This window comes from Eschscholzia californica, unplaced genomic scaffold (genome assembly GCF_041429995.1).
Source record: "Eschscholzia californica isolate CP2 unplaced genomic scaffold, dmEscCali1.0.p SCAF_2, whole genome shotgun sequence".
Taxonomy (NCBI): Eukaryota; Viridiplantae; Streptophyta; class Magnoliopsida; order Ranunculales; family Papaveraceae; genus Eschscholzia; species Eschscholzia californica.
In genome coordinates this window covers 6,367,993-6,387,787 of record NW_028238309.1, presented here as the reverse complement: position 1 = coordinate 6,387,787, position 19,795 = coordinate 6,367,993, and the positions used below count along the sequence as shown (strand labels likewise).

Here is a 19,795-nt window from a genome sequence, read left to right as displayed (position 1 = left end):
GTAATTTTAATAATGTCATTAAGGTAAAGTTAATGTCCGTATCACATTTTGTAAAATTTGCAGAGCAAATCGCAAAATCTAACATTCAAATGCATGTAAACTGCCAACCATGAGCAACCGGTGAATACATGAAAACTATAATCCTATATGCCTAAAATACAAAAAGGAGAAAATCTTAATAGAGTTGAGATTGGTTTGGATCTCGAGGTAATAAAAGACATCTCTATCTAATCTAGTCAAATATTAAATTTTTAACTATAATAGGTCGAGATATCAACAAAAAAAAAACTATAATAGCTCGAGAAATCTGCTAATAAAAACAATAAACTATTATTATAATCATAAAAAAAATGAAATGCTCAAAAGATATATCATAATAATATAATAAAAAAAGATGAATAGTCAAAATTTGGGTAAAGATATATATTAGTGTAATCAATAGAGTAAATAACTAGACCTATCACTGTACATAAGATTGTAGGGTTATTTTTCAATTGGCTTCTAAAGTAAGACCAACTTCTAATGCCGAGGAGAAATGCCCACTATTTTTATCAATTTTTCATGAATTATAATCAAATAAAAGCTTTCGGGTTTTATTTTTATTTTCCTCGCTTTATGTTTGGCCGCCCACCTTGAAAAAATAAGAATATTTTTAGGGGTGAAAATATTTAAAGAGAAAATGTGAAATTTGGAAGATTCTCCGGCGAAGGAAATTTTAAGGAGAAACAAAATATTTCTTCTGATTCTTCTTCTTCATCTTCGCCCGCCAACTGCGGCCACCACCATTACTCATTTACTTGCTTACGCTCACACATTCCATCTCTCTGTCTCATAGTTAATCTCTTTTTTGCTTTCTCTTTCTTACTTTCTCTCTCTTACCTCATCTCTCCCTCTCTTTCTTCCTTACTTTCTCACAATCTATCTTTTCTTCTCTCTCAGACACAGTTGCAGCGAGGGGAAAGCCAGAACCAGACCTCCTTGAGGGTTTCGTCAAACCCTCCTCGAGGATTTCGTGGCCGACCAACCATAAACCTTTCGTGGACGACCCTTCAACGAAATGTTTCGTGGTCAGAACGACCACGAGATGCAAAGCAAACATCTCGTGACCAGCCAGTCGACCACAAAGCATTTTGTGGAAGGGGCGGCCACGGAGTCTGAAACCTCGAGGAAACCCTCCTTGAGGATTAAGGTTAGGGAGCGCGAACGAATTAGTGAGAGAGTAGTTCAGAGAGAGAGAGACAAATGCAAAGACAGGGTGGGGGAACGAGAGTGTAAGAGAAAGAATGACAGTGAGAGACAAGATATAAGTGAGAGCGAGGGAGGAAAAAAAGAAAGGGTAACACACCGAGGGAGACACAGTGGATGGGTGAGAGAAGGAGATAGAGAGAGAGAGAGGAGAGAGACAAATGACGGTGATGGTTGTCGGAGGTGGTGGCCGAATTTGGTGATCAGGAAAAGAGAGATGAGAGCAAAATATTTGAAAAAAATCAAGGTCGACAATGATAGTTATCGCTACAGTTCCGTCGTGGAGAAGAAATAGTCAACACTTTTTTTTCTATAACAATTAGAAAATGTATTGGTCAACTAAAGATGACAAGTTTTTTACATAGTCTTTGCGCCCTGAAGTTTTTGTTATTTCCCCAAACCACCCACCTTATGTTTTTGACGAAGTCTTTCCGACAGATATAGTACATCAATATCTTAATCCGACTTTGATAATGTATAGGATATCCTATATCCGCAAAAAATTATTATTAAATTTTTAACCATCAGATTTAAATAATACATCTCAACCATTCATTTTATATATTACGAGTGTATATCCCTTTGCCTAGGGCATGAACAGTTGTACTAATGAATTTTGATGAAATTTTAACCTTTTATAGGGGCCTATAGTATTGCTATAGGTGCTCTCCTCAAACATACCAACCGATTTTCCATATTTATTATTACTATATTCCGGATACCCTAACTTTTTGGTATTTTACTTATTGTTTGTTTTTTTTTATTGTTTTTTTTTCTTAAATTAGTTATATTGAGAGGGATTTCAATTTTTTTTAGTAACCCTTCCAGTTTCTTTTGTTTCCTTTTTTGTTAAATTAGTTATTTTATTTCCAAGAAGGACACAGTTATTTTTTTTTTAAATAAATTACTTTATTTCTAAGGACTATATTTTAAATTTTGGAAAGGGTATCTAAATAATATCCTTTATAAAAAAAAATGTTTGTCCCAGTCAGCGTTTTTCCCTTCTGTTTTATTATATAAATTATTAATAAAATTTACATTTTTATTATTTTTATATATTACTTTCGGGTACAAATATTTATCGGATATTAGTGTATCCGAATTCGTATCCAATAAGCCAATACCCGATAAGGGATATCAGTTGACCCCCATTTTTATATCGATATTAAGACTGCACCCCTGTGTTTTTTAACTTTTGATTTACACCCGCACGTGTACGAAAAACGTTAACTTCTACTTAAATGTAAGTTGTGCGAATCACACATGTGAACCAGGACAAAAATGCCCTTATGTATGATTTTGACATTGACCCCCCACTTTTATATCGATATTAGGACTATACCCCCGTTTTTAAAAACTTTTTAATTTCAGTTGTGCGAATCATACATGTGAATCATGACAAATATACCCTTGTTTACATTTTATTTCCTTCTCAATACCTTCTTCTTCTTCTTTCTTCTGCTTTCTTCTTCTTCTTCTTTATTCGATTAATCAACTTCATCAACCACTTACAACCATTCACTTTCATCGACTCCCACCACCCCTACAAGCCACCAACACAATCTTTATCTTCACAAGCCACTAGCATCAGCCTTAGGGGTTTTAGTTAGTGACCAAAGTTGTATGCCTTCTTTGGTTGCTGATAAAAGAAATCAATTTTGAGAGTTGATTAAGAAGATGATAATGGTGGTGGTAGTAATAGCCGAAGATCGCCATAATTTCAAGACAAGCTCATTCTGGTCCATGTTTTTGAAAAGAGGTGACTCCATTTTGGGATGTAAAAGTTGTTGATACCTCTTTTCACAAAATTTCGCAAAATCATTGTCTATGTAGTGCTAATAACGATGAACTTGGAGATGATGAAGATTATAAGATTCATTATCAAAAAAATTAGTGCACGCAGTCTGTGAAGATTAAAATTGTGGTGATGGTTGCGTAGGTCGGAGAAAATGAAGACGATAATGATGATGGTGGTGGCAGTCGATGAAGAGAATAGTTATTTGTGGTTGATGATGTTGATTAATGGCACAATAAAGAAGAAGGTATTGAGATGAGAATTAAAATGTAAATAAGGGCATTTTTGTCCCGATTCACATGTGTGATACCCACGACCATCATTTACCTATAAGTTAATGTTTTCCGTTCACGTGGGGTATAAATTAAAAGTTAAAGAAAATAGGAATGTAGTCCTCTAATATCAATATAAAAGTGAAGGTCAATGTCAAAATCATACGTAAAGATATTTTTATCTAGATTTGTGTGATTCATACAACTGACATTTAATTCCTAAAAATTAACATTTTCCGTCTACGTGAGGGTGTAAATCAAATTTAAAAAAAGAACGAACCCGTAATCCTAATATCCACATAAAAGTGGGGGTCAATCACAACCTCCCATTTTGTGTTTTGGTCACAAGTGGAGAGCAATAGTACTATACTAGTATCTTTATACACCAAAACAACCTCGTCGTGGTCCCTTTCCCGCCTCTCTTTCTCTCTCTACTAATCTTCCATTTTTGTTGTCATGCTCCTCTAGTAGTTTTTGCTAGCTAGCAAAGTCGACTTTCCAACTAGCCTTTTCATCTTTCACATTTTTACCCTTTCTCTCTCTCTCTCCTCTTTATCATCTCTCTGTCTCTATATCTCTCTCCACGTTTTTTCCGCCACCAGATCCCTCGGAGGGGAGATGCGTTGTTGTCGAGATTCTCGTTTTTATGATGACGATGATGGGTTTTCTCTATTTTCTAGGGGTTTTATTAGAAAACTTCGCATACAAAAAGGGTCGTTTTTTATTTATCTCCTCCCTCTTTCTCTCTCTCTCTCTCTAGTTCATTCACCATTTTCCCGTGTTTCTTTCTTCCCCCAGATTTGAGATGAAAACTTGTTTTTGATGCGTTTTTGTTGATGGGTTTTTGTGGGTTTTCTCTCTAAACCTCATTTAACAAATCTACAGACAGAAATCTAGAGAGAGAAATGGAGGGTGGTGGTGGTGGTGGTGGTAGTTTAGAGAGAGATTCATCATCATCATGTATTATCATTTTCAGTGATGAAGAGTTGAAAGATATAAGTGGGTTAAAGAAAAGAAATGATCATATTGAGGTTACGTGTGGTTGTACTAGTCATAGATATGGAGATGCAGTTGGGAAGCTTAGGGTTTTTAGTAATGGTGATCTCGAGATCAGTTGTGAATGCACCCCTGGTTGTCAGGAGGGTCAGTTTTCATCTCTCTTTCTCTCTCTGAAAAAGCTTCTCACTTTCTTCAACTACTATCAATCTTGTAGTTCATCATCATATCTTTTGCTCCAAAATGCATGTTTCTTCTTTGCACTAGTAGTACTAGTCTGTTAGTAAGTCTTCAAATTCAGAGATGCTCTCAGAGACCACATTATCCAGAACTTGTTTTACTAATTTTTAGATGGTTTTTTGTGATGTTTTATGAAATGGGTTATCTTGTTTTTGTTTGTTTACTATTAATTTTATGTATCTATATCCCAATAAGTTAGCTCTTATCTTTCAATTTTATGAACAAAACTTAGTTTTTATAGTTTGAATGATATTAGCTTTGGCTCAAGTTATATGGTTTTTTCATGGACCATGAGTGATATATTGATTGAAAAGACTTCATCTTTTCTTCTTCTTGTTCTGTCTTGATGTCAATGGAGAGTGGGAGCCATGAACACAAGGAATGAAGTTGTACTTGTGGGTTTTTTCTTGGTTAAGTTCATTAGTTACTACTCTGGGCATTTATTTCTTTCTTACTTCTGTTCATATTAGGTAAACTTTGTTTTGCAAGTGAGAGGAATTAATCCATGTGCTAGTAATAGGACAGTATATAGTTTTCGAGGAGATTTGTTTTCTTTCTAGTTGTGAATTTGTGATGATGGATTTCGCAGAAGGACCTATGGTTTAAGGATTTTGGAAGAGAAAGATGTATATTTGCCCGTTAATCGCGGATTTAGAAATTTGATTGCATTTGAAACTTGATCATGGCAATACTATGGTTATAATTTATAAACACTTTTACTGTTTAGTGTTTAAGAAACTGTAACAACTATAATCCAACATAGCTAGAGTTGGGACATTAACTGAACCTTGGGCATGATTCACACGAAGGATTTGTATTTTTGATTTGTGTAGATTATCCAATTATGTGAGTCGCCTCCGACATTGGATGATCTTGTCTAGGAGTAACTTGTACTGGTTGTTGATCCGATAAATGACCTTCTGCCCGGCCACTTGCCGGCTGAATACCAAGTGGCCTGGCATTCTATCCAGATTGATGTAAATATGCTGTAAAGGGTAGATAGAAATATATAATTACTTTTTCGTTCTTCTTTCTTGTTTTTCTGCATCGAGTACTGATAGAATTAGATTTCATAACATCTATTTATGTTGCAATATATGGTAAATTATAATTCTTACATTTCTCTTTGATTCTATTTTTCTTTTGGTTTATTGATCTTATAAATATTATCTTGCAATTTTTAATGGATAAACGGTAATGGTGATGCTAGATAAAATGACGCCTGCTGCTTTTGAGAAACATTCTGGACGAGAAACTGCAAAGAAATGGAAAAATAATGTTTGGGTCATTCTTGAAGGGGAGAAAGTTCCTCTAGCAAAGACTGTACTACTCAAATACTACAACAAAGCGTTAAAAGGTGCTAATGGGTCTAACAGATCCAACAACGGACGACTTTGTCATCGTGATGAGTTTGTTTGCTGTAGTAGCTGTAACAAAACACGCAGATTCCGACTTAGGTCCAAAGAAGAATGCCGAGTTCACCATGATGCATTGAATGACCCTAACTGGAAATGTTCGGACCTTCCGTTTGACAAGTAAGTTCCTCAATCTAAACCAAATAAGATCTTGCACTTGGGCGGTCGTTTAGAATTTATTATCCGTCGAACAATTTTATGAGTTGTTAAGTCTTCGGAAAGTCAAATTGAATATCATTGTATATTGATTTCTATTCGGTTGTCATATCTCAAAGTACCTATTCTCGCAGAATATTGTTTTGTGATTGGTCGGAGAATCAATTCTGAAATGAATAAGCTACATACAGAAGACCATGCTTTCCTTCCTGAACTCTGATTCGAAAAGTAGTTGATAAGAAAATGAGTTTGTCATTACAAATAGCAATTTTTCGTTAATTTTTGATGAATTCAGTGTTTTCTCATCTCTGGTATTTTCACTTTCTTCGATTTTCATATATGAACAAAGTACTGATCTTGGCGTCCTATTTTTCAGAATAACGTGTGACGATGACGAAGAACGAGCAAGTCGGAAAGTATACAGAGGTTGTTCTCGTGCTCCAACATGTAGGGGTTGCACTTCTTGTGTTTGCTTCGGGTGTGACATTTGCCGATTCTCTGACTGCAATTGCCAGACTTGCATCGATTTCACTAGGAATGCAAAACCTTAAATTATCAAGATACTACTATTAGACAAGGTACATCGTCGTTTTTTTCGTATGAGTCTTGCTCGGCATTTTTGCCCATCCTTATATGCCAAGAGCTTTGAGCATATCCATCCTTTGATCATCTTTACCCCCCAGGCCCGAAATACAGATTTTGTTTGCCCGAAAGGCTCTTCTGAACTTAGGACTAATATTATTGTTAGTTTACTTTCTTCACCTGATGAATGTTTGGATGTTCATTTAAATGCATGATTAACATGATTCAAAAACAACAAATTTAGAAACTCAACCTGAAATTCTTATATGCTGTTATAATTTTCTCTGACACAATCATCCAAGTGTTGTTATAAACCTATGTAGTTGAGCAGAAAGGAAGAAATAGAAATGGAAGAAAACTGCTAGAAATTCTTATATGCTGTTGGTGGTATCTTTTCTTGTTTTGTCATCTTGAAATGACTAAAAACAATCAAATCTGATGGATATTTTTCTCTGCCACAATCATCGAAGTGTTGTTATAAACCTACGAGCAGAAAGAAAGAAATAGAAATGGAAGAAAACTGAGATTTGAATTCTCAACTCCGACCATTTTTCTCTAGTCCATGATCTGAACAAACATGCCTATTCTAAGTTTTCATCTGAGAGAACTTGTGTAGTTTGTATATCTCAACCAAATAATGCTTTGTGTTGCTCATACATGATACATAGAGGTAGTGAAGTCCTCTTGCAGATGTATTTTGATGTAATACACTTCTGAAGCCTTCGACGATACAAATTTCACCTTGGATTCTTCCCCCAACTAACGAATAGATTTTAGTGGAAATACTCTTCCTGTTTCATGACAAGAGGTTGGAAACATGCTCAATATCCATGCTCAATATCATTTGATTGAATAGTTGATTTAGTTTGTACTTAAAGAAACCACCACTTCAATAGGTTTTTTTTTCATGGAGGCAGACGTTAGATAACAAATCCAGTGTTAAACTAAATTTCAACTAGCTTTCTCGGATGGGTTTTCGGTCTTCACAGCAGGATCCTCTAACCCCAAAAAGCAAATTTTCGTAAAACTTTGCTTCAATCATTTCTTGAAACATGAAGAACCCGACAAAGGTCCAGGACAATTATATGCAGAATGAGAATTACCGTAGTGTGATAGTCATGAATGCCCTCTGGTTGGAGTCTTTGATCTCCCAGCTCATACGACCATAGGTCGACTGCACCTAATAAAAAGTTTCCCATGCAGGTTTTGTACTGCCCACAATGTCAGGCCCAATAGACCCTGTCCCAGGCTAGGTTGTGCCAAACTGGTCCAGTGGGCCAGTGTTTGTTAGTGTCATGTACCGTCATGTGCCCAATGGGTAAGCATAAGGATAATTTTATTGGCCCCCCTAAATATGTTGGTATCGCGAACTTTAGTAGTTTAGTTCTCTTAAAGTGTTTTTTGCCTGATAAATCATTGAAGCCTCTGAAATTGGGATAATCTTTACTTCATCTACCGTCCATAAATTAAAATCGTAACTACATTTTCCCTCATCTCTAATTGCTCTCTTTTCTGGGATAAATTGTTCAAGTCTCTGTAGTTGAGATAATCTTTAAAATCTCATTCTTTTTTATCTAAACTCGCCACCAGCACCAGGGGATCTAATCTTTGAAACTTTAAAATCACAAACCCTAAATGATGGAGGGGCTATTTTGGAAGAAATAATTATATTTTAAATCGAAAATGAGTAGAAATTGAGTAGTATGTGTAGAATTCAAGTCCTCTTGAAACCACCTTTGAGTTTTTTCCCTCATAGATCCCAATTTAAACTCTGCTTGGGCCTCCTAATGATCGAGCGGGCCCTACAAACAAATTTTCATCTCTATTGTCACCGTCCACCATCACCGCCGCCACCACCACCACCACCACCACCACCACCATAATAAAGTATAAACCACAAAACAAAACCAATTGTTTGTTGTTAAAATTCCCTTGTGGCTACCAAAAACTGCCAGCGAGTTGGTCATGTTCTGAGGGCTGAGTTGGTTATATTAGCTCAAATAAAAATGTTGTCTTCCTTTAGGAGAATCCGTCTACAAATCCAAAAATTTTCTTTACGACTACATTTGTAATGAATACAACAATTTACATCAGGAGAGCAAGATCTTGCGCGAAAATAAATAAATTTATAAAGGTAAATGTGAAATGGCAAAACAAAAAGAAAAAAAAATAAATATTGAGATATAGAATTGACAGTCTGACCTCTGAAACAGCTACAATAGCAACAGAAGGAGCTACTTATTTATTCAAGCTTCACCTGCCAATTTCAAAAAAAGATTGTCAAAATCATGGCTCAAAATGCAAGCATGAAATCAAAATGCAGTACAAGAAGATTAAGTGCATACTGGGTGGAAAGCTCAAAGTTTTGTACATAAGAGCTAGCTACTATTTATCTCGTGAGGATTACGAAGAATTTTGGAGAATATTAATGTTTTTATAACTCTTGAAGAACTAGATTCAATTCCTGAGCACCTTTCGCCAGTGAACCGCCTCTCCTGCACCAGAATAACAAAGGTTTGACAGATCAGGAAACACATATTAGAGAATGGTTTAAGAATGAACCCACATCTTCGAGGCAGAACCAGAAGGGTGGTCGATAACTTTCGTTCTCATTATGTGGAGAGTGAGAAAGGATAACATGGGTACGGGGAGAGACAGACACGTTACTGGCTATATACTTATCGTTCCAAGAACAATTTCTTTTGACTCCAAGTTAAATTAGGTTAGACTCGAACACAGGGAAGTGCTAATGACATAAGAATCAGAAAAGTTGATTTACTACACAGTAAAACCAAAGAAGTATGTACTTTTACTATCTCAATACGATGTCTTCTACCTCTGTGTCCATAGTTGGATCACTATTCGAAGTCAACTTAAAGATAGTATCTCAAGTCAGCTAGTTAGTTGTCAGTCTCGTGACAGAGGAACGTCGTCAAGAACTACAATTTGAAAGGTATAGTCCGATTGTTTCCTGACCTTATAACTGAAGGAAGGAGTAGCTTGATTTTCTGCAACTGCACAAAGCACTGATTGCAAATTTCACGCCTGTTGATGGAGCGATAGAAGTGAGAATTTAATCAACAATCATATTAATCTTCGACGAACCAAACAGAGAAAATTAGCTAGAACATTAAGAAAATACCTTCGGTCTGCCTGAAGATCAATCCGTACAGATGGAGAAGCTGATATGGCTGACCGAATTACAGGTCCAAATATCGCTACAAGCTTCAGTAGCATTTCCAGCGAGACACTTGTGTGCCTGTGCATTTACAGTTTAGGTTGCATCAAGGCGGTAAATTACAAGATTACACCGTAAAAGTTCAAACCTATCATAAATTATTTGCTTATAGTTTCTTTTGTCTTTTGATCATTATTACAGAAAGAGTAATAGAATTAGTGTCCAAACTCCCGTACATGACAGGTAACCGGCGGTTCAGCATCTTGTAGGTCCCAATATAAGGTTTTGGTGTTGAGAGCCAGAAATGGTGTTTAACAACAGTACCTGTCTATATCGCTATTGAGTAAGCCCATAAACAAGGGGAGCAAGCAAGTGAATAGATCTAGGGTAACCATTTCCGTCTTTTCCACAACAACGGTAGCAACATCAGCTTTGACCTGCAAAAGTAGTTGATCATTCACAAAAGAACAACGGATAGACATAAAACAAAATCAAAGACAAACAAGCATGAAATCAATTACTTGAAAAGTACACATACACAGTGATCAGGCATCTTCCCCACGGCATTAATGCCACCTTTGATGTCATTCCGTAGCCAAAAGTGCTTCACCACCTGCAGAATCTTGTCAGACCTAGTACTCTCTTCCAATTTAAGAAATACTTACAAGTAATATGTGAATGCAAACCTTTAACAAATAAAAGTTTACTTATACAAACCATTTTAGTCATCTCTCCTCATCTATGGTCATCTCTATTGATTAAAGACTTAACAGAAAGAAAATTCCCGAATATGAAAATGCAAAATAATATAACAGAATCCTAACAAAAACCAATCAATTTGTCAACTCTGATTATCATCATTTTTTTTTTGAGGACGAACTCTAATCATCAACATGTACTGCATGTTCGCTATCCTACATTTCACCAACTCCAAACCATCATCTTATACGGGCTGTTTTCTATCCTGGGGCACTCATCTTTCAGCTCCATATATAGTTCTTTCCTGTTTTCTATTTAGTCATACCTAACCTAATCAATCAGAAATTTATCATTGAGAAAGTTACAGCGATTGTATTTGAATGAGAAGCTTATCTTGTTTGGCAAATAATCTCTTGTTGCACGGGTGTGTCATTTTGTGAAGGTCACTGTGCATAGAAATTATAATTGTATGATTTCGTAAACTTATCACATGGATAATGAAATATTACTACGACTTGGAAAAACCAAGACAGGCCAACTGATGTTATATATACCTAGGCATAAGAGATTATTTACTCTGTGCACAAGGATGGTTCAAGACTTCATACCTGTAATTTTGTAAGACGGGATCGGAGACCACTTAAAAATGTGTCATGATTTTGCATTAGAGCTTTAATAATATCTTGGTCATTTGTACCGGAAGCCTCTCTTTCCTTTTCACTACCGTCCGATGTATATCCTATTTTGGTAAGTTGTTCTGCCTCTCTTCCACTTCCGATGAGTCTTGACACCTCTATTTCACTTTCAAAGAGTCCAGACGTCTCCTCTTCTATTTCAATGAGTCCCGATGGCTCCCTTTTTATTTTCATAAGTCTTGACTCCTCTCTTTCTTTTTCTATGAGTCTCGATGCCTCCCTTTCTCTTGTGACAACATTTGATATCTCTCTTTCTTTTTCGGCAAGTCTTGTTCTCTGGCTTTCTTTTCCAAGAAGTTCTGTTACCTCTTTCTCTTTTTCAGTAAGATTTGATATCTCTCTCTGTTTTCTGGTAAGTCTTGATATATCCTGTTCTTTTTCAGTATGTTTCACTGTCTCCCTTTCATTTTTAATATGTCCTGATGCCTCTCTTTCTGTTTTTGTATGACATGATGCCGCACTTTCTCTTATAATATGATTTATTGCCTCCTTTTCTCTTATCATATGACTTGATGCCTCCACATGACCTGGTCCGTCCCTTTCCCTCGTGATGTGGCCTGTTTCCTCGATTTCAGAAATTGGAGGTTGATCTTTCAGCTCCTAACAAGGACCATAAAATTTTTATTGACCGCTTCCTTGTAAAGCGAGCATGAGACAAAATTAAATTTGTACCAAGCCCAATATTGCGTAATGGTAAAGGTGGAGGTATTGCTTTAGCAGCTGAATATATAGATTATAAAAAAATGCCACTTCAAAAGAATTAAGCAAATAAGCTTCTATGAGAAGAAATTTTATGAAACCTTGTTGGACATTAAAGAAGTTGTGATTCCCGTTATAAATATTACAAGATTAAATGCCGATAAACTAGTTCCTTCCATATTTAACGTTTTGAATTTTATGAAATGCCGATAAGCATGCACATAATGATGCATACCAGTGCTTAAGTAAACTGTTTAGCTGACTACAACAACAGCCTTTAGAAGATAGAAGCAATTTTTAGAAATATGACAGCTTTTTATCAGTTTTGGAGATAAAATATTTGCAGAAAAGGAAAATATAAGAGATCGAGAATATCATATTAATATAAGAACAACTTCTTAACTAATACAAGCGAAACTAGGCAAAAATTGGCTTACCACTGTGGCAGGTAGTCTATTGGTCTCACGAATCATATCACAAACTGCATTAGTAGACGGAGCTTCTCTATCATGACATATTTCCCTCCTCTCCCATCTCTGAACAAGAGATCGCGTCCTTCCTGGCTCAACTGCCAAAACTGAAAAGGAGACGGAGGGTTCAAGTTCTATCCATCAAATACTGAGTTATGATAATTACATCAAAATTATCAAATATACCACAAACCTCCACTAACAATTTTTACGGAGCTTTCCACTGCACTGCACTTTTGCACCTCCATACCTGCAGAAAGATCAAAAAGGGAAAAACACAGATACAAAGTCAAAACTACATAAATATCAATAAGACCAGAATCAGATGCTAGGAATGCACCTAACTAACATTTATGTAAGACAAAATGGTAACAAACTTAACCATTCTCACAGCTTGAGCTCAAGGGTTCATCTGGTGATGGAGTTTTTCCAAACTTTTCTGTGTCACTCTTGAAGTGATTGTCCTCCTCGTTGATTCTTCTAGGTTCATTTATTGTCAGAAAGCTAAAATGGAATTTTGGTTCCTCCGGACTATCTGGACCACGTTTGCTGCTAAAAGTTCCAGATTCAGTTGCAATTGACAACTTTGTTTCAGATTTACTATGTGATAGCCTCGACGCATGACTTGTCTCACGTTTCATACCAGGACTGCTTCTCTCAGTGATGATAGATTCTCTTCTAGCATTGATTGTACTGTCAGCGTTGCTTCTGCGTACAGTTACAGGTGGAGTAAAAGGCCTAGTTGCCCTCTCATGCTGCTCTGATCCAAAATTTGCCTTCAGATTCGATGTATTGAAGGTTCCAAAACTTGATGATCTTCGCATGTGACTTGGTTCAAGCCGTGTACCAGCGCTGCTGTTTGTATTGCTTACAGATTCTCTTTTCGAATTCACTAAATTTTTAGCAGTGCTTTTAGAAACAATGGCCGGCGGAGTAAAAGGTCTACTTGTTATATTGCTTATAGTTCTCTCATGTCGATCTGATTTAGGAGTTGGTGGAGTAAAAGGTCTACTTGTTATATTGCTTGTAGTTCTCTCATGTCGATCTGATTTAGGAGTTGGCGGAGTAAAAGGTCTACTTGTTATATTGCTCATAGTTCTCTCATGTGGGCCTGATTTAGGAGTTGTCTTCGTAGTTGATGGATTGAAAAGTTCAAAAGTATCCAACCTGCGAACCACCTTTGGAGAATCAACTGAATTAACTCTTTCAGTGGGAACCTTTCCTACGTCACCGGCTTCACATAAAGCAACACATAAGAAGGAAAAAAGTTATGATCATACGAGGTTAAACATTATCTGTACGAGTTAACACAAAGATTGCTCCATCTAGGTGCTTCTAATACCTAAGTTTTAGACATTTTCTTGAAACATTACCATTAATCTAGCAGAGCTGGAGACAATAGCCAAAATCATCTATATGATGCAAAACACAAAAATATTCTAGGAACAACATTGTTTTCAAAGAAGAAAAAAAAACACAAGTGGATTGTCCAACTGGCTACATTAAAATGGAAGACTGATTAAAGGAAATGAGACATTAAGAGGAGATGCCTTACTATCCACATATATATTTCTAATATCTGTAGTTCCGCATTCATGAAGATCAGGTCGTGACTTTGTAGTGGGCTTTGTTTTGCTCTCGAGTTTCTACAGAGAATTTATGCCCAAAAATTAGCTTTCTTCTCCATAATGACATTGACTGAAGAGACTCCAATTTTGGAAGGCAAAGTTAACAATAAAAAATGGAAAATATGAAATCAAGTAGTTGAGTACTAAGGATAAAGCTACATGTCTCAGTAAATGAACAATAATGTATGTTTTTCTTAAAAGGGATGGACAGCCAATATTATGGCACGGAGAAGAAAAAATGAGTTACCGTAATATCTGAAACCCACACTTGAACACAGTTTCGATCGTAAGCACATGCCAAGAGCTTATCGTCACGAATACTCAGGTCACCCAATGTAGACCACCCCATATCAACAGCATCATGACACTTTATAGGCTCCCAAGAGAAAATCTAGGGTGTAAAAAAAACCGTAAAACATTTCGCATCACTTACTGTCTCACAATAATTTCACAGCAGTTCTATGATGGTAGACATCCATACCTTAAGACAATCATCCAATCCGCAAAACAGGGTTCTCCCATCTGGGTGGAAAGTCATTGAGTTTATTCCAGTAGCCTGAAAAGGGTAGAAATGAATAAGTAACGATGTAGAAGAAATTTTAAATGCACTCATACATGAAGTAATTAAATTATGTTGCCACCTTGCCAAGTTAGGAGCCTTACTGCATCTAGCAGGTTATTGCGGCCATAGTAGAAAGGTTAAGTAGATAGTAGGAGTTTAACCAAGGGTACGGTAACATTCATGAACTAAATGGGTCTAAAGTGTAGTATAAACACATAATGGCTTTGATCATGTTAACTACTAGTTTTAGATAAACATCCTGAGATGGTAAATGATAATATGCACAAACTCACGTTGGTTATGGAACTTATTTTGTTTACAAGTCTTCAATATGATTGGCGTGGGGATTATTTACGTTTTATTTTTCTTTTGATGTTCAGCCATGCAAAGAACCCCACAACCTAGTTTTCACACTCAAATCTGACTGCAGGTGTATTTAGTTTTTTTTTTTAATGCATTAATCTGACCATTTTGATCAATATTTCAACTGTCGACACAGAAACTGCAACAATCATCAAAATCTAAAAAATCAAATCAAATCCAGCAAGAAAAAGTAATTATCTATTCATTGAGAAGGAACACAGAAACAACACAGATACATACCTCAGGTCCGGCAGATCCAATCAATTCAAAGGTTTCTAGATCCCAAAATTTCACAGTTCTGTCTGCTGACCCTGTAGACAAGGTTTCAATTTCAAATGTGCTAAAGTATATACTGAAGTTGAGCTTGGAATGACATAAACTTCTCCGAGTACTCGCAGCCATATCAAATTATGCTTCTTTTGTTTTTTGCCTTGATGCCTGCTTACGTTCTAGAAAACGAACCACTTTGTAGCTAAATCATATTAGTTCGGCAGTAAGGATGTGAGTCGTGTGATTGGAAATAGTTGTAGGTTTAAGCCTTAAGGATTGCTGTGATTGCATTTCCATAGTCAACATGAGAACATAATCTAAGCATTATTTAGGCCATAACAAAAATACCAGAGATATATTTCAAAAAAAAAATATCAGAGATACAAGCAGAACCTAATATGATTACATGACAAACATAAAAGATAAAACACTTTGAAGAGGCAATTGTAAGCCAATCTGAGCTTTAGATCAGATTTTAGGCATCCCATCCATGTGGAGGAAGTGAGGAGTTTTAGCCTAAAGCGAAACTTCTGTAATGTTTACCCCTAACACATTACACACAAAAACCAAGAAATTCCAGACTTCGCAATTTTGCTGATAGAAGAGTAGCTCTGTATTTGTCTTTACAGAACAAGGATCACATGCTCTGGTGAAAAATTTGTGGTCGTTACAGCAATTAAATATACGGATGAAGAGAATTTTCACACAAAGGAGATGTAAAAAAACCTGTGGCTAGAAGGAACTCCATGGGATGGAAATCTATGCAACGAATATGCCCCACGTGAAACTTAAACTCGTGCAGAAGTTTTCCAGCTGTTAGGTCCCATATCTGCATAGCTTCAAAAAAGAGTCAGAGGGAATGCTGCATCGACCTAGTAGTGAAATACGTATAGTGATAGTGTAATTGATAGCATTTTCTGTTTCTGAAGAAATACTAATACAATTGATTACGCTGAAGCCAAGCTCCAGTACTACCTTAACGACATTATCTGCTCCACCAGAAACAACCCAGCGACCATCAGGAGTGAATTTAATGGCGTTAATTCCTTCAGTATGGCCCTTGTATGTATGAAGACATCCCTTTTTTCTGATATCCCATAACTTAAGATTAGCATCAGAAGATCCAGAGGCGAAGAACTCCCCAAAAGGATGGAATTCAACAGCAGTGCAATTCAATCTATGTCCTGTTAGACTGCGTATAGCTACACACCAACAAGGGCAATAAAAATAATCTAATTAGATTTTTCTAACAATAACTCATCCTGTAGTGAACTATATGTATGTGAAGGGTCAAATGGTATAAAAAAGAACTAAGAATTAGATGAGCTGCTAGATTGCTGGACCGAATCAGACCCAGGATTAAAATATTTCCTCACTGCGTAGTAGCTCACACTTTAAAGTCTTTCTTACAAGTGGGAACTCAACAAAACATGTCTCCGAGAGTTTAAGCAGGAAAAAACTCTCATGTATTTCAGTCAAATGAAATAAGCAATGGGTGTGACACCATTACTATATATGTGAGTGGACGTGTCACGTGTGTATATATTTATGTAGTGAATAATCTAACTCACTCTTTCCCTCATCCAAGTCCCAAAGCTTGATTGCACCAGTAGAAGCTCCAGAAAGAATTAAACCCTCAGTTGAGTCAAAAGTTACAGTTTCGACAGAACTCGTGTGACCGGACAGGCTCTGCATATTCAGAAAGGAAGTAAGCGGACTTTCTACAGAATGAGATGCTGGAGCTAGAAACTTATCTGCCACATATATACCATGTTGTCCTACAACACAAGTATATCTACTAATAAAAAACGTATAACATTCCAACACCATAGAATGATTTTGATGTAAAAATTGCCATCTACCTAGACTTATAAGTGGCCAATAATTATTAAACATCCAGATTAAACCTAATTGAAATGTATACATTATATTCCAAGTGATATTCAAGACCGGTTTGCCTTACTGTACCAAAAAAAGAAACAAGAATGAAAGAAAAATGATACACCGAGGCAGTCCGTCACCCCACGATCAAACTAGTGCATCTCGTGTTAAAAGAAGTCGGCATTTCAAGGTGGAGGCAGAATACCAACTCCATCGCCAAGGTCAAAATGGATTTTTAGTTAAATTTTTTTGATTAAATTCTAAAACAAGAGATTCCCCAAAAGATATCTTCCTCTTTTCATGCTATGCTAGTCGTAGACATGCAATGGAGTAGGTTTTATGGTTTGAACTAGCAATATTAATGTGCGTGTTTATACGTTTTTAAAATATATTCCACGAAAGCGTGTTCATTTGTACGATTTCGGCAGTGGTCATTTGTACGAGTTCGGCATAAGTGATTCCGTGGGGAAGCAAAGAAGTGTATTCCATGAAAATGTTTAAAAACCACACTTTTTGTCACAGTTTCAAGTTTTTTTTTTCCGTATGAAATAGGACTTCAACAACAGTCATTACATTTATTACATGGATACATCATGAATATATAATATGAAAATACATCTTGACTTGAATAAGAACTGTAACTGTCATTATTACAATATTTTGGGCCCTCAACGCCATAAAAAGACCCTTAAGGACACCCTCAGGGCCTCAGGGGATTGAAATCCTATACTTTCATGCCTTTACCTTATTTATACACATTGTAACACAATCAATAAACGATGGGCTTCGACCCCCACAAGTATCAATTATGTGACCTTTGGTTTTCGAAGTGGATGCACAACCAACTGCGAAGTAGTTGTGTAACACAATTTTAATTAACGAACCCACACTTCCATGGAAATAAAGTTGCAATCAAACCATGGAAACTAGCCTATTCTGTAGAATCATCCTATTATCCGATGACATGATTATATCAATCGTGGAATTTAGATATTTGATATTTATTCATGTGAACAGACATAGACGAGACGAAAAGAAAAGAAAATCACAACTAAGGAAGAACATCCGAAATCAATGCCATAATAGCACAAGGAAGGTCTAGAGTTAAAACTTACCAGCAAGGAACTTGATTTCCCAATCGTCCATAGATTCACCTTATGATCTTCTCCACCAGTTACAAAAAGACTACCTGTTTTCTTTCCTATGCTTAAACAGTTGACATTTGATGAATGAGCTACAAATTCCTCTAATAATTTAAGTTAAGCAAAATCAAGTAGTTCAAATAACTAAAGAGAATAATAATAATAATATAAGCTAAGAAATTAAACAGTATAATCAAAATCCTAACCCTAGACAAAAATTTCACCAAAATTTTCAGCTTATTGAAACCAGCATTAACTATCAGAGATTAAGAATCAATAAAAAAAAGGATACGTAACTTATAACCTCGTTTCTCCATTCAAAGTACAATTCTGAAATACTTCAACTGATCTTCTCATTAATCATCTTGAGAGAAGTGAAATAACTGGCCAAATCTATCGTAAATCGGAATTCGAAGCTTTAATTTCGTAAGAATTGGAGTTATAGTCTTTCAGAGGGAAGAACAACGATTCAACATTTCCAAGTGAAGAATCGGATTCAGTTTGCTGAGATTCACATTTTTAGATAGAGAAACAATTTTCTAGAGAGAGAAAGAGAAGAAGGAAGGAAGAGATAGTTTTTTGGGAATTTAGAGAGAGAGAAAGGATAATAGGACAGAGGAAGTTCAGTGCTTGAGTGAGGAGGCCAAATATCAGTGTTCTACGTATTCTGGTTATATTTCTTGTTGGACGAAAATGCCCCGCAGAGACTGCCGACCAAAATCCAATGGCCCAGAAAATCAGGGGGGACGAACGATGTTTTCTTTTTCAGGTAAGGGAGAGAAAACGTGGACCATATGAGTAGGCATACCTAACGTGGAGTTGGAATGGGTCCACGTCACCAATCTCCATTACGGGTAGATTAGAAATTTTTTTTGTGTATTAAAAATATATAATCCTAGAAATCACTTTTCTTAATCTTGTCTTCGCGTCTCTACTTCTCTAGTCTCTCTCTCCTCCAAAATCTCAATATCTCATTAGTAATCCAAGAATTCACAATACACCGATTCTAATACATGAGAAGAAGAATATAATCGATCGTAATCCATGAGAAATCTTAATGATTATTTCTTAATTTTGTATTCAATTGCTTTTTAGAATTGTAAAAGTGGAAGTTTAATTAGAAAGTTGTATTTAACTACTAAATAGTTTTAATTTCGAATAAAAAATTCTTTATTTGGTCATTAGTGACCGGTGCTCGACCGATACCCGGTTTACCCGACTATCAAAACGGTCATGGACGGACACTTTGTTAGAGAAAAATCCGAAATGTCTCTCCGTTTTGTCCGGAAGTCCGAGTGGACACTTAGGACTTGTGCCCGTTCTGCCCGGACTGGTTGAGTTCGTATCTGTTTTCCGCCTGTCCGGACCAATTCCCACCCCTAAATCTGTTACAAGGATCTCAATAATGGCAGTTCGGCAATGGTCCTTGCGGACATTGAAAAAAACGATGGTGGGAAAAGTATTTTGCACCAAATTCTTTTGTTACTTTTCCTAAAGCAGCGCCATT

At 36.3% G+C, this 19,795-nt stretch overlaps 2 protein-coding genes across 7 annotated transcripts; one reads left to right on the top strand and one right to left on the bottom strand.

Moving 5' to 3' along the window:
- The first annotated feature begins 3,817 nt into the window (after positions 1 to 3,817).
- Positions 3,818 to 6,953, top strand: LOC147555682 (protein ULTRAPETALA 1-like). The gene is made up of 3 exons (XM_086663353.1): positions 3,818 to 4,455; positions 5,759 to 6,083; positions 6,496 to 6,953. Exons 1-3 carry the CDS (start codon positions 4,218 to 4,220, stop codon positions 6,668 to 6,670), a joined length of 738 nt encoding a protein of 245 aa, XP_086519479.1. The 5' UTR covers positions 3,818 to 4,217; the 3' UTR covers positions 6,671 to 6,953.
- A 1,739-nt stretch (positions 6,954 to 8,692) lies between these two features.
- LOC147555681 (katanin p80 WD40 repeat-containing subunit B1 homolog KTN80.3-like) lies at positions 8,693 to 19,027 on the bottom strand. Of its 6 annotated transcripts, XR_015234949.1 has the most exons (20): positions 18,581 to 19,027; positions 18,262 to 18,392; positions 16,837 to 16,954; positions 16,241 to 16,467; positions 15,992 to 16,094; positions 15,236 to 15,306; positions 14,552 to 14,626; positions 14,318 to 14,461; positions 13,998 to 14,088; positions 12,825 to 13,676; positions 12,636 to 12,692; positions 12,410 to 12,549; positions 11,187 to 11,873; positions 10,418 to 10,492; positions 10,204 to 10,316; positions 9,844 to 9,960; positions 9,678 to 9,746; positions 9,047 to 9,196; positions 8,904 to 8,958; positions 8,693 to 8,734 (listed from the first exon to the last, which is right to left on the bottom strand). XR_015234949.1 is itself a non-coding variant. In XM_086663347.1 (18 exons), exons 1-18 carry the CDS (start codon positions 18,603 to 18,605, stop codon positions 9,136 to 9,138), a joined length of 3,156 nt encoding a protein of 1,051 aa, XP_086519473.1. In that variant the 5' UTR covers positions 18,606 to 19,027; the 3' UTR covers positions 9,032 to 9,135. The 6 variants fall into 6 exon arrangements, 1 of the variants encoding a protein (XP_086519473.1); XR_015234948.1 differs by having other exon boundaries at positions 8,693 to 8,958; XR_015234950.1 differs by having other exon boundaries at positions 8,693 to 8,958; positions 12,834 to 13,676; positions 18,581 to 19,021.
- Between the last annotated feature and the right edge of the window lie 768 nt (positions 19,028 to 19,795).

What these genes read in the sequence shown, in the direction of transcription:
- LOC147555681 (XM_086663347.1), bottom strand. Translation starts at nt 18,605, where the DNA reads ATGGAGAAACGAGGTTATAAGTTAC. An exon ending in GATTGGATGATTGTCTTAAG is followed by an intron (nt 14,462 to 14,551) that starts GTATGGATGTCT and finishes TTTACACCCTAG; the next exon opens with ATTTTCTCTTGGGAGCCTAT. An exon ending in CCCGTCTTACAAAATTACAG is followed by an intron (nt 10,493 to 11,186) that starts GTATGAAGTCTT and finishes AAGATTCTGCAG; the next exon opens with GTGGTGAAGCACTTTTGGCT.
- LOC147555682 (XM_086663353.1), top strand. Translation starts at nt 4,218, where the DNA reads ATGGAGGGTGGTGGTGGTGGTGGTGGTAGTTTAGAGAGAGATTCATCA. An exon ending in CACCCCTGGTTGTCAGGAGG is followed by an intron (nt 4,456 to 5,758) that starts GTCAGTTTTCAT and finishes TGGTGATGCTAG; the next exon opens with ATAAAATGACGCCTGCTGCT. An exon ending in TCGGACCTTCCGTTTGACAA is followed by an intron (nt 6,084 to 6,495) that starts GTAAGTTCCTCA and finishes CCTATTTTTCAG; the next exon opens with AATAACGTGTGACGATGACG.